Raw genomic sequence first — 13,553 nt, forward strand, 5'->3', positions numbered from 1 at the left:
TATGAGAGCACAATCATTGGTTGAAAGCGCCATCTAGCGCTTACGTGCTCCATTGTACGGAAATCAGTCAGGGGTCGCTTTCTAGACACTCCACAGCAGTAAAGACAGGGTTGACAGAGGACATCCGCTGCGAAATAGGACTTTTATTATTATTATTATTCTCCTCGGGTGCTTATTGGCTGGTTGTGGTTGATCGAGGGTTGGGGAGCTGAGTGGGCCAAGGTGTGCTCTCCGGACAGGTGGCGCTCACACACACACACACACACACACACACACACACACACACCGCCGTCAGCGCGCAGTTTCATTCCGGACTCGTCTCTGGAGCTGAGTGGGATGTAAAGCTCTTGGTTGCTCGGTCTCATCTTCAGAGCGGATTCAAGCAGGTTCAAGACATGAGTGGTAAGTTAAAGCTTTAAACTGTTACTGACTGGTGCTGCTTTGAAAGGGACCTCTGGGAAATGATCGGCGGATTTATCTCAGTCTGTCACCGTCCGGCTGCACCTGAATCGGCGGCTGGGCTCTGCTGTGCCCTGATACTGCTGCGTTATCAGCGATTAGATTCTCAGGTCCGGGTTCCGGTTTGTGTCAATCTTTGAATCTGAAGTATCAAAACAACAGGTTTAATTCTCACATTTTACACAATAATCCATCAGATTATGTACCATCCTCAAACGTGTAGGTCTGTAATCTGTGTCCGCTGTGGAGCGCGTTTTCTACATATGAAGCATCCGGTGGCAGGCTGTGAAATGTGACACTATGGCTGATTTATTTTATTTATTTATTTATTTATTTATTCATTTATTTTTTCTGAGCATCAGTTCTTAGATGATTTCTCCAGAACAAATGCTCTTTTTCCCCCCCCAAACACTGAACACAATAATTGGAGCTCCTGCTTATTACTATCAGTATATTTTCAGTCCGGTCAAATGCAAAAGTGCATCTCATATTTCTAATTTTCATTTTGTAAAGCTAGACACTTTCCAAATGTTCACGCAAACTCTAAACAAGATCTGACGTCAAAAAACAATAAAAAAAAACAAGAAAGAGAACAAATGGCCTCCCTGTACAACACTCATCTTGTGGAAATATCAGATAATATATCAGATAACACATGTCTAGTTTGTGTCATCTTTTTTTTTTTTTTTTTTTTTTTTTTTTTAATAATTTTGGTTTACTGGAAAGAAGATATTCATGTTGCCATTCAGATTACCTGTTTTTCACAATTTTCACTGGACCTTACTTCTAACTGGGTGCCATCAATCATTTCCTAAGAAAAGGTGATGGTAGATACAGGATAGTATTCTGTTTTGTTTTGTTTTTTTTATTACTTTGTGTGTAACGAGGAGGAGTTTCGGGAACAATGTCTCAAGACTGTTTATTGGTAATGACAGAGATTCCAGAGTGTCCGGACCTGCCTCAGCCTGCCTGTTAGCACAAATAGCTCAGATCAGCTGCACAGAGCAGCAGGCGCTTCACTCTGCTCATCAGTAAATGACAGCACTAATACACAGAGGGCATATACTGAAAGGGTTGTTTTCACGATTGCTTCGTCTAAAGGTTGTTTCTAGAATGTATGGAGTAGGACAAACTCCCTTAACACGTTATCGGAGCTCAGAATGAGAGTGTTTACATGTCTCTCTTAGGCTGATCGGCAGGAAATGAGAAAGAAAGTGGCAACCTCGACCTCTCTGTGGTTATAACACTATGTTGGTTAAACCAGCAGAAATGAGTCATGGGTTTTTGCCTGTATATCTACGCAGCTTTGAGGGGCCCGTGTTGTTGTAGTGTGCCCTGTTCAGTCATCTCTCGCTGGATTTGGGACGCTGGTAAAAGCTTTCCCTCCCTTGCAATCAACCATTCTGGTATTATTGCGATAACATGTAGACAATCCAGAAAACAACTTAGAGCTAGTGTAAGTATGTGTTTAACTGGTTTTAAGCAAACTCCTGTAGTGGCAGGCTTACTCACTTTCTCTCTCCTCCGCAGTGTGAAGTGAATGGGGCTGAGAAAGCTTTTGTCTGCATCCCCTGGTGTGTTTTTAGGTGTGCGATATGAGTCACAAGGGTATTTTCATTCCAGCACTCTGAGACACTGACCCAGAAAGTGTCCTCCCCACTGTAGTTTATGGCCCTCGTAACAGCAGACGCATGGCTCGACAGGAGCTGAACAGTGTGTGAAACCAGTGCTGCTCTTAAATAAGTCACTAACTCACACTGTGTGTGAAACATAAGTTCATTCATTTAAACATTTGACAGCTTTCACCTGATCAAGGTGTCCTCTTACGTACTATGTAACACCGTATCTGCTGCCTGTGGGGCAAATGGCTTCAAGCTAAATGTTCATGTGTCAGACTTTGTCAGATTTTGTAGGGAGTAAATTCCCCTCAGTGTCCCTCAGAAGATTTCCAGTAATCTCAACTCTCATCCCTTAAGTATGGCAGCAGATAAATCCAATAAGCCTTTTATGCATCGTTAAGAATGACTTCTATTCATTCAGCGTTTGACAAAGAAGATTTTTAATTAAGGCTGAAATTAAAGGGATTATAAAATGGTTCACAAAGGATCTTCATATGCTTGCTTCTGCTGTCTTATCTTCTGATCAGACTGTGATTGTTTAGAAATCATAGTTGTAGCATACTGTAATGACCCACTCTCTTGATGGCTGAGAGTTGCAGAGATACAGATAAGCGTAGTCAGACAAAAACAAACTGTGGAATTCTCCATGGGGAAAAATATTTTGTCTAGGACTGGACATTCGATATACCTGTCAGTCTGTGACAAAGAGACCAGAGGAAAAAGCATAAACTCTCTCTGTGCACAATCCTTTTTTATAGAACTCAGACCTGAACTGCTTATAAATTTTCGGTCTCTTGCAGGTACCACAATTTGGGCAGAGGAGGGGGACATAGCTCAGGAGGAGGTGCGATCTTCTCCTTCCTGGTCAGAGGAGCGCTGTGAGGAGCTTTGGGATCGCGTGGAGGGCGTACGGCACAAGCTCACACGCATCCTCAACCCGGCCAAGCTCACCCCGTATCTGCGCCAGTGCAAGGTCATCGATGAACAGGATGAAGACGAGGTGCTCAACTCCACACAGTACCCGCTGCGCATCTCCAAGGCCGGTGAGAGGTGGAACATCTCATGTGCAAACATCTGTACATCGCCATCCAGCTAAATTCAACACCTCAAGCAAAATTGTCAGGTTTAATCATGTTTAGATGCCATAAAAGACCAAACATCGCTTCAGATGTTTAGATCAGAGATTTAAAACTTGCTTATGATAGCTAATCCATCACAGTTCAGGCAGAGATATCATGAGGCATGAGACGAAAGGGACACAGTGGTTATTGTAGTGAGACCTGTTTACCAATATGGTCAATGGCTGCAGATGCAGTGGTTCTGACACAGAGCTCATGGAGGCAGCTAAGGTACTTCTCAAATCTGAACCTGATACACATAGTTTTCAATTCACTTACACTGAGGATAGCGTTATCTCCACTGCCCGTCGCAAGTAAATGTGCATGAAACTGATGAGAAAACATAGAAAAAAAGACCTTATAACTTCAGAACATGACTGAGAAGTATCATGTTTTTGTAAGTTTTCTTCAGTATCAAAGTAATCCAGTGATAGCTGAATCTACATCCAGTGATCCAGCAATCAGGAGCTGCTAATAGCATACAACACGGGGAAAGTACAGGGAGACGACGTGCAATATGGTCTTTACTGAGATCAAGTAATGTGGATCTTTTGAAAAACCCCCAAAGAAGAAAGATTATGTGTGAATGACTGTGCGGCATGTTGTCAGAGAGGAACAGGTGGGCAAAGATAAATGCTGCAGTGAGAAAAACAGACAGGAACTAAGGAGAGAGTAAGATGAAAGACGGCGTTAAGTAAAGGGGAGTGTGAGGCAGATGCAGAGAGAAGAATGAGGATAAAGATGAAGGGGAGATGTCGCAAGTAAAGGTGGGATGAAGACAAACACCTGAGCACCCGGCTCGTAGCATTGTTGCTTCATTGCCTGTGAGTTAGCTCATCCTGCAGGCAGTAATTCATCATGGTCAGGTTGGAAATATCTACAGGAGTGAATGACGCCCACATCAAAGAGGTCGCAGTTTATGGCCGGGCTCGACAGCCTGGGATGGTGATTAATTCAACATTGTTCCACCTTCTTTGGTTTTCCCTTTCGTCGAACAGGCCGTCTGCTGGACATTCTGCGCGGTCAGGGCCAGCGAGGTCTTCAAGCCTTCATGGAATCGCTGGAGTTTTATCACCCAGAGCAGTACACACAGCTGACTGGAGAAAAGCCCACGCAGCGATGCTCCCTCATACTGGGTAAGCGGGGGTTTCTCTGCGTGGCGAGGATTGCAGAAGTGTGGACCGTCACAATGTTCAGTCGCACGTTTCAGATCCTTAAACTGACTTGTGGCTTGAAAAAAATCAACCAAAACACTGACATGACTTGTGACAATTATCCTGTGAATGAGCCCTTCAAACTGGTGACCCAGTGTAAGGACAGTCACACTTTGGAGCAAACAACCTTGATTTCTTTGTGAGGAAATCTGGTTTTTAGACACTACGGTGACTACTGCACAAAGTTTCGTACTCCAGACTTGAGAGCAGTCTTGAGACTTTAATCTGACGTTCAGAAAATGATTTGAGTCCACTTGTATTGGCTGGAGGTTGCGTGAAATGGTTCAAGAACTAAGACATTCAATCTTCGGAAAGAACTCAGTGGGGTTTATCTCTGAATGTTACTGGGCCAACAAACAGATCTGAGATACCAGCACTTAAAATGACTCACAAGGGTTCAGTGGTATCTAGTAGATAAGTACTCTCTGCAGAGCTGAGCACGCAATTCCGTGTGATAATGATGCTCAAGAGTATACATGAGTATAAGCAAGTTTACTTTCTCTATACTTCATCCAAAAGCCCCCTTGATCCATAACCTCCACCTGTCTTTACTCCCCAGATGAGGAGGGTCCGGAGGGGTTGACCCAGTTTCTGCTTCTGGAGGTGCGTAAGCTGAGGGAGCAGCTGCGAAACAGCCGTATGTGCGAGCGACGCCTGTCTCAGCGCTGCCGCATGGCGGAGGAGGAACGCAGCCGCGCTGAAAGGAAAGCTCAAGACTTACGTCACGATAGGCTGCAGCTGGAGAGGTTTGTCTCACTTTTGTTGTGAGCTTAGTTTGTACCTCTGCGTTTGCATCCTGCTATTCTGCTAGCTTGTCTCGGAGAATGACTGGCAAAAATGACCTGTGATCCCCAGGCTGCGACAGGACTGGGAGTCAGCCAGCCGAGAGCTGGGGAAAATGAAGGACAGGCACCTGGAGCAGGCTGTGAAGTACTCCAGGGCCCTGGAGGAACAAGGCAAGGCCTCCTGTCGTGAGAGAGAGCTGCTGAGGCAGGTAGGTCGCTTGGGAGCAGCATATGTAAAACCAGAAACTCTTTACATGTGAATTCCGCTGTGTTTTCATATTCCATTGAAATTCATTTTACCTTAGGGTGGTTAAAGAGACTGTTTTTCTCATGTAGTCAGCTTTATAAACTCAATGAGTCTACAGATATTGATACCTAGAGGTTGTCCAACACAACCACAGTCATTTGCTGAGAGGATGAGTCATTCCCTCTCTTTCTACCACCACATTCCTCAGCTGCTCCCGACTTTAAAAGCAGCTGTATGCAGGCTGCAGAAATGGTAAATTTGCTAATAATAGTGATCTTCTTGTCTCAAGTCCCCCAGCTTTTCCCCTGTTGCCAACTTTAAATTGCTCTTTTAGGTACTCCACGAGGGCCATACATTTCTTTTTAACACAAGGATCTGTTTGCCAGAGGCACCACTTGTCTCAGGCTCAGGGCAAGAAAAATCCAAATGTTTTCATTTGACAGATTGATAAGGCAGCAAATAACACCGCCCAAGGCGCTTCAGGTGAAACTGCTTCGGCTGGCATGCAGCTGCAATGTAAGACCTGAAGAGCAGCTTAAACTACGAAGATGTTATCAGCCTCACTTTTATTAAGTATGAGCACTGCCACAACCTGTCGACCATACCTCTGTGGTGGAAACTACTTTGGCTACAAACACCTGGAAATATTTGTGGTTAATTCTTTCCCAAAAGATGGTGATGTTACCAACCAACTGCATTATTTCCCCTACGGTCTAGTTACCTTATGTGCAGCGTGCTTGCTTATATAGGTATGCGGGAGGTCTTGTAATTGTGTATAATGGACACTTAAGTTTACTTTTAATTTAACCCTAACTACTTCTTGAATAAGAGTTTGGAAAGAAGATATGTGTGTACCACATATCCTACATAATAGTCCTGCGCTGACAAGTAGTTATAGCACAAAAAGCCTGAATGTCTTTTATTTTACAAAATTTAATTTATATCATTAATATTGTTAAACAGCTGACAAGTCATGTCATTGCATCATGTGTTACAGCAGCATAAGAAGTGCCTGGTGCAGGAAAGCACGGAGCTGCATTTCAACATGTCTTTATGGCTGCTTTGCTTCTTCTCCATACAGGTAGAGGAGCTCAGGTCCAGGCTGTCAGAAGCAGACAATCTCGACACTTCAGGGAATAATACACCCACAAAAAGAAACAGTTTGCTCTCTAATGGAGTAAATGGGTCTCCACCTGCTTTGCCGGAAAAGCCGCTGCAGCATGCTGAGGTTCAGAAAGCTGAGAATAAAGGAACTCACATGAGGGACACAGTTCCTGCCACTGGAGTCATAGTATGTTTTTAAATCTACAGTCTTTATTATGTGACAGCTGTCTGTGCTTTTATCCTCATAGTCCTCAAGCCAAATATTTTGTAGCCTTTTTCGAACAATGTCCAAAAAATGTCCTCTCTGTTGTCTACCTGAGGCTCTGATGGATATCCTGCAGCAGGACCGCAGGGAGTCTGCAGAGCAGAGGCAGGAGCTCTGTGAGGTCATTACCAGACTACAGGGGGAGCTACAGAGCACCGAGGAGCACAGGGACAAGGTAAACCGGTGTCACAAAGGATTTTTAAGATTCGATTTTCAACTTCAATCAGTTGTTGAGAAGTTTGATTTTCTGCCTTTGAAGAGGCTGTGATGGTAAATTATGTTTGCAGCTGGAGTCGCAGTGCGAGCAGCTGCAGTTGAAGGTGAGAACTCTCCAGCTGGACTGGGAGACTGAGCAGAAGAGGAGTGTGTCCTATTTCAACCAGATCATGGAACTGGAAAAGGAGAGAGACCAGGTGAGTATGAGCCTGGACTCATGGCTCAGTGTGGCACTGCCCAACACGGTCTCTAACCTGCTTACAAAGCGCATTTGTCGTTGCAGATTCAGTTTCCCCCATATTAGCATCCCTGACTTGTCCTAACAGTTTTTACACCATGCAAACTTCTTCTTTCTCTTTCTTTTGTCCATCTTTTCACCAGGCTCTGCACAGTCGAGACAGCCTGCAGCTGGAGTACACCGACTGTCTGCTGGATAAGAACCGCCTGCGTAAACGCATTGCAGAGCTGCAGGCCAACCTGGAGCAGCAGCAGAGGGAGCTGGAGAGAGAGAGGGAGAGGAGCCGGGAGCAGGTGGAGCAGAGCAGCCCCTGTCTGCACTGTGTGAGTTAACACTCCAGTACAGCAAGTTAGGAGTGTAGCGCCGTCTTTTCCTGCCGCAACCTCTGAACGTTTTACACTGACATCATTCCCTGTGCATGCTCCCCAGTCCCACTTGTCCCTGTGCAGCGAGGACCAGTGCTACGGCCCCTGCTGTTCCGTCGGCCTGGACTTGAGACCCTGGGCCAGTAGCGCCCGTCTGCTGCTGCGGAAGGTCAGAGCAGACATTTTACTCCCATTCATAATAACAGTGGAATCACCATCAGAATCAGTTGTAGGAATGCGGTGCTGTTGTCAAACATTGTATTGACTTGTAGTTGCTGCTTATGCAGTAAAACCTCTTCTTTGTCGAAGGGATCATTTCCACGGGACACAACTGTTCTGCAACAACATGTTTCCTCCTATTGTTATTACACTATGTAAGAAATGGAGCTTTTGGACTGCAAAGTAAATTTCTTCAGCTACACTAAGAGCTTGTTATTGCCTAGAATATGAGACGTAGTAGATTCTTATGCAACTCTCGGCATGTTAGCACCTGCACCACACCTCTCACTAGCTCACAGGCTGTACTACTGTATATTTACATGTTTTCCTGTGCCACAGACGCCCTCTGGAGGTCAGGCCAATGAAAACTCAGAGGGTAAGTTGTGACAGGTGATTCTCAAGTTTTGTGCAGGAAAATACTTTTTTTTTTTATTTCACAGATATACTTTACTTATTTAAAAAATCCCTCTGCTCCTTCACAGACTCTCGCTCCAATTCTGAGGAGAACCTCCTTTTGTCAGTGAGTATTACAGCTCTGCTCAGAAAAAAAGGAGAGAAAGGATGAAAGCGTGAGAGTACATGTGTTTTTATTTACCTTTCTCCCCTTAGACAGAAGACAATGAAAAGGAAATCAATCGGCTCTCAACATTCCCCTTTCCTCCATGTATGAACTCCATCAACCGGCGATTCAACACAGAGTGAGTTCATCAGCCCCACGTAACCCTGCCGATGCATATTTTCAACCTGCTCTAACCGACCTCATTTGATTAACATTCATTCTTTGTGCTTGAAAAGGTTTGACCTGGACTCCTGGGGCAGTGATGAGAATGATAACATTCCAGGTATGTGTGATTCGGTCATGTTTTGCATGAACCACTTGTCACAGTCTTCTTTGCAAACAAATGAGGCCTTCAGGTGCTCCCCACCTTCCATTAGATATCCATCATGGCGAAAATAAAAAGAATGAACTTTGAAGTTATGAGGCTCTGTGGTGTCTTCAGGTGAGCAGAGTGAACCGTCTTTGTGGGATTCCTGGAACTCCCTACACTCTCATCTCTTCCCCCCTGACCTGGTCAACCTGCCTGCAGTCTCCTCACATCAACCCGATCCCAGTATTCCCAGGTACAACCTCACAGAAAGCCACTAAAAATATTGTTAAAACACTGATGTATGTGATTCCTTTCTGCTTAATAATCAATGGTACCGCTAATATGCTACTCATAGCAACATCTAATACCATCATAGACAGGAATGACGATGCAGCAAAAAAGGTCCTGCCTTACAAACATTTTAGGGGATTTATTGTGAACATTGGCCCTGTTACAGCAACTGTGTTATCTCATGTTTATGTAAGTCTCAATATGTAACCAACAATTCATTCCTAGCAGATACAGTTTAATAGAATAGTGATGAACATCTCATGAAACATTAATATAAGGGTTCAACTGTTTTCAAAAGGGTTTAATGCTATAAATATTCATATAACATACAACATGATGTGAATATATACTAAAATAAATTGTTAGAGCTCAAAACAAGCAGAGAAGTTACCTTTTTAATTACAGCCAGTCGATAGACTCGTGGAGTTGTACCACGTTTTGCCTCCTGTGCATGTCACACCATCCTTATCTGCCGCTGCCCATCTCTGCCATCTCTCAGGATACCCCCCACCTCCCCGTCTTCAAGCCCCCCCATCTCACCAAAGCACAGGAGATCCAGTCTAGCTGATGATATTACGATAATCGGAGGAAACCGGACAGGGATCTTTGTCAGCCATGTGCGAGCTGGTTCCCCAGCTGAGCAATATGGACTGAAGGAGGGCAGTGAGCTGCTGGAGGTGTGTGTCTGCATGAATAAATAATATGTGTGAGGGTTGTTTGAAAAAAAAAAAAAAAAAAGAACAGAAGAATGCAAGGCTGGAGCATAACATGCTTTCTCCTGATGTTGTCCAGCTGGAGCGGGTTCTGTTTGGTGGGGGCAGTGTGCTGCTGAGCCAGTGCACTGCTGAAGTAGCCCACTTTTCTCTGCAGTGGTGGACCGAGCCTTCAACGCTCAAACACCAGAGCAACCCAGAGGGTGAGTCCGTTTTCTCAGAGGTTTGACAGAAATGGGTGTAAAACAGTAATACTGTGTTCTTTAAAAAAATGTTCATTCACGTCTCAGAAAGACAGAGAGACTAAGCTGACCCCTCTTCTGTTACCCGTCCTCAGCATACTCCAAGCTGTGCTCCCAGCTCTCGGCACCTAATTTCATTGGTGCTGACTCATTCTATGTGCGTGTCAATCTCAACATGGAGCCCCTCGGTGACCCGCCGTCTCTGGGTGTGTCCTGTGACGACATTATACATGTCACAGACACAAAGTACAATGGAAAATACCACTGGCGCTGTTCCCTCGTGGACCCACACACAGCCAAGCCCCTGCAGGCAGGAACCATGCCCAACTACAACAGGCACGCCAATTAAACCTTCATTTTACTGCTGCGTTATTACAGAGTGTATTCTAATTCAGGCCAATGAGGATTTTTTTTTACACTAGCTCTGAAAGACAAACATTAACCTGGCTTGAATCATTGTATGTTTAAGGAGTGTAAATAACCTGGATTGTACCATTTTCAATCTCAGGGCACAGCAGTTGTTGCTTGTAAGGCTACGAAAGATGGCCCTGGAGCAAAAGGACTTCAAGAAAAAGGTGGGAAGACTGCTCATATTGAAATGAACAGCAAGCTCAATTTCAGTCATTGTGCTTAACCAAACTATGACAGAACTGCTAAACACAATTGACACAACTATTAAATGCATTTTTCTAGTTCTTGAAGAAAGCACCTGGACGTGTACGATTGGTCAAGGCAGTGGACCCCAGCTGCCGTGGGATTGGTTCCACGCAGCAGGTCCTTTACACACTCAGCAAACGTAAGCCACAGCGGGCCGTGAATTCAACAGCAAATCTGTGTGATGAATCTGTTTTTTTGTGTGTGTGTGTGTGTGTGTGTGTGTGTGTGTGCACCTACCCTCATGCATGCCTCTCCCCTCAGGTTACGAGGAGCACTTGATCCCGTACAGTGTCGTGCAGCCGGTGCAGGTCCACACTAAGCGGCCGGTCATCTTCTCCCCCTCTCTTCTCTCCTGTCGTCTCATCGAGAGGCTGCTGCAACCAGCAGAGTCTGGTTTGAAGTTCAACACCTGCCCACCAGGTATGTGCACAGCAAACACACTTAATCGCCCATGATGCCCCAAACGCAAGTGAACAAAAACGTGGTTCCTCATTTGACCCTCGAATGATACACCCCGGTCTCCTCGTCCCTCTGTTTCCTGTTTGCAGAGCCCATCCAGGCTTCAGAGAGACGAGACAAGAGAGTGTTCTTGTTGGATTCCTGCAGTCCAGAGCAGGCTCTGGGCATACGGCTGCAGTCAATTCAGGATATCATCAGCCAGGTATTAAAAAACACATATCTGTTGGCTTTTGTTTTCCCCTGCCAAACAAACACATAGCCGCACCTTCTTATTACTCAACTTCACCGCATTCTGCTCAGTAATTGTAATCATCTCAATAACCAATCATAGCCTGTAACACCTCTTCATTTTATGGAGAACATGTTTGTGGTAATAATAATGAATGTGAATTGTCACATATTATCCAAATCTCCCTCTCTGTCTCAGGACAAGCACTGTCTGCTGGAGCTGGGGCTGCCCAGTGTTGAGGGCTTATTAAGACAGGGGATTTACCCTATCATCATCCATATCCGCCCCAAGAACAAGAAGCACAAGAAGCTGAGGTATGTGCGCATCCATTCGCTTTGCATGAACAGTAAATTCAGTGCTACAGTGGTACACTTCAGATCTTAGCCGCATGCTGGCGCTTCGTTCAGGCTAGTCCAGGTTCACCACACACATCACATCATTCACATGGAAGGGTAAATAAGCATTTTACCTCATGTGCAGATGGTGTGGCATTTTTTTACCTTTCAGATATGTAAAAAGTCTTGTTTTGAAAGAACCCAACATGTTTCCCTCTAATATGCCTCATATGACCCTCCAACACTTGAAACAGGAAGTTTTTTCCACGGTGTGGAGAGGACAGCATAATGGAGGAGGTGTGCCAGGCTGAAGAGCTGCAGCTGGAGACGCTGCCCCTGCTCTACTACACCCTGGAGCCCAGCGCCTGGAGCTGCACTGATGAGCTGCTGGAAGCCATATGCAATGCCATCCACAGCCAGCAGAGGGCGGTAGCTTGGGTGGAACTTGATCGGCTTCAGTAGAGGAGAGATGTTGTGTAGAATGTGTGTATTCACGACATAAACTACGGTCTCCTGTCTTTGAATAAAGAATCTGGCAGCTGCCAGCAGACAACAAGCAACAGCCAGGTTTCTATAAAAGATTAACAATTATTGTTAGATCATCTTTTATTTCCTAAGATTAGGCCTATGTACATGAAGACAAACAGAAATTTCATTATTATCACTTATATAGCCAAGCTGGACTGGCAACAATGGAGGAATAGTGACAAAAAATAAGGTTTTATTATACAGTTTTATTATATAACTGTACTTTGTAAATTGTTCTTGGGGGATCACACAAGGTACCCATTTTAGGGCATTTGTGTCACTTGTCATTCAGTTATGATGTGAGTAGAAAGTTAAGCTGTGAGGATGCAGTTGAGCTGTGAGGGTATAGCTGAAGGGATTGTAGTATGTTATAAGCAGGGATGTAGTGGAGGGTACAAATCTGTTTATCCGCATTTTGTATTTGCAATAAAGACAATAAAGTGTTTTTTTGGGCTGACATAATCTTGAAGATGTAAACCACACGTCTACAGGTCACACTTAGTATCACACCGGTATGACTGCAAGTACATCAACACAGACTGTTTTAAAAAGGAAAACTTATATTTTTAGGTGGGCTGTGTATGACTGAAAGTCAGCAAGGGCTGCATTTGCATTTACAATACATTGTACGACAGAGGCTGTAGATCACTGTGACCGGATGGTTTTGTTTTTTAACTACTACATTGCTTTTTTCCTTTCGTAACCAGTTTAAGAAATAAATTAATAATAAAGAAGAATTGATTTTGACTTCACTTTTGTGCTCAAATACAAAACAGACTTGATATAATTGTTGTTTTAAAACTGAAATAGAAGAAAAGCAGACATTTAGACATCAGTGCAGTAGCGAGACTGATTGAGGAAGTATAGACAAAGTAATGGAAAACAAAAACAACCTAATTTTACATTTAGACACATGCACTCACGTAGTCTAGAATATGTAAAAACTTTAAAGAATACTATACATTTGTTCCTGTCAAAAGTGATAAAAGTGTTTTGTTTCTCTGGCAAATTTTCAAAGCTATGTGGAACTACCACAGGATGAAGATTCATCATCCTGATCAATCAAAATTTTGTACTAAATCAATAAAAGAAATTTTGTAAAACTCTGAAAAATATATTTTAGGACAATCCAGAAACTGCCTTTTGACTTCCTGCCACGAAAGTTACAAAAACATCGCAGCATTTCTCACAAATCAAAACCAGTAGAGTGTGCACAATTATTCAGCACAATTAGTGAAAACTAAAACACGTGAAAGTGCTCTGTGTTTAAGATGTAGCTTTAAAATTGCAGCTCAGGGAGGCAGTCTTAAGGCCTGTTACAGTCTTGCGCAGGTAATCTCACTTTAATCACAGATTTTTGACCTGTTTGTTTACTTATTTA

General features: G+C 44.0%; 1 protein-coding gene across 1 annotated transcript; it reads left to right on the plus strand.

Annotated features, from left to right (window-relative positions):
- The first annotated feature begins 294 nt into the window (after positions 1–294).
- On the plus strand, positions 295–12,891 carry LOC143334209 (caspase recruitment domain-containing protein 10). Its single transcript, XM_076752877.1, has 24 exons — positions 295–402; positions 2,879–3,121; positions 4,195–4,332; positions 4,970–5,156; positions 5,266–5,404; positions 6,524–6,733; positions 6,867–6,986; positions 7,099–7,224; positions 7,409–7,588; positions 7,695–7,799; positions 8,189–8,225; positions 8,332–8,369; positions 8,459–8,547; positions 8,645–8,691; positions 8,851–8,971; positions 9,509–9,686; positions 9,802–9,925; positions 10,060–10,300; positions 10,473–10,539; positions 10,658–10,760; positions 10,883–11,041; positions 11,170–11,282; positions 11,508–11,623; positions 11,899–12,891. The coding sequence occupies exons 1-24, from the start codon at positions 396–398 to the stop codon at positions 12,104–12,106; spliced, it is 3,096 nt and encodes a 1,031-aa protein (XP_076608992.1). The 5' UTR covers positions 295–395; the 3' UTR covers positions 12,107–12,891.
- Positions 12,892–13,553: the final 662 nt, after the last annotated feature.

This window comes from Chaetodon auriga, chromosome 16, assembly GCF_051107435.1.
Source record: "Chaetodon auriga isolate fChaAug3 chromosome 16, fChaAug3.hap1, whole genome shotgun sequence".
In the NCBI taxonomy this organism is placed as follows: domain Eukaryota; kingdom Metazoa; phylum Chordata; class Actinopteri; order Chaetodontiformes; family Chaetodontidae; genus Chaetodon; species Chaetodon auriga.

Excerpts from the sequence above, each read along its gene's own strand:
- LOC143334209 (XM_076752877.1), top strand. Across the intron at positions 3,122-4,194 it reads GCTGCGCATCTCCAAGGCCG|GCCGTCTGCTGGACATTCTG; the intron begins GTGAGAGGTGGA and ends TTCGTCGAACAG. Across the intron at positions 11,042-11,169 it reads GTTCAACACCTGCCCACCAG|AGCCCATCCAGGCTTCAGAG; the intron begins GTATGTGCACAG and ends TCCTGTTTGCAG.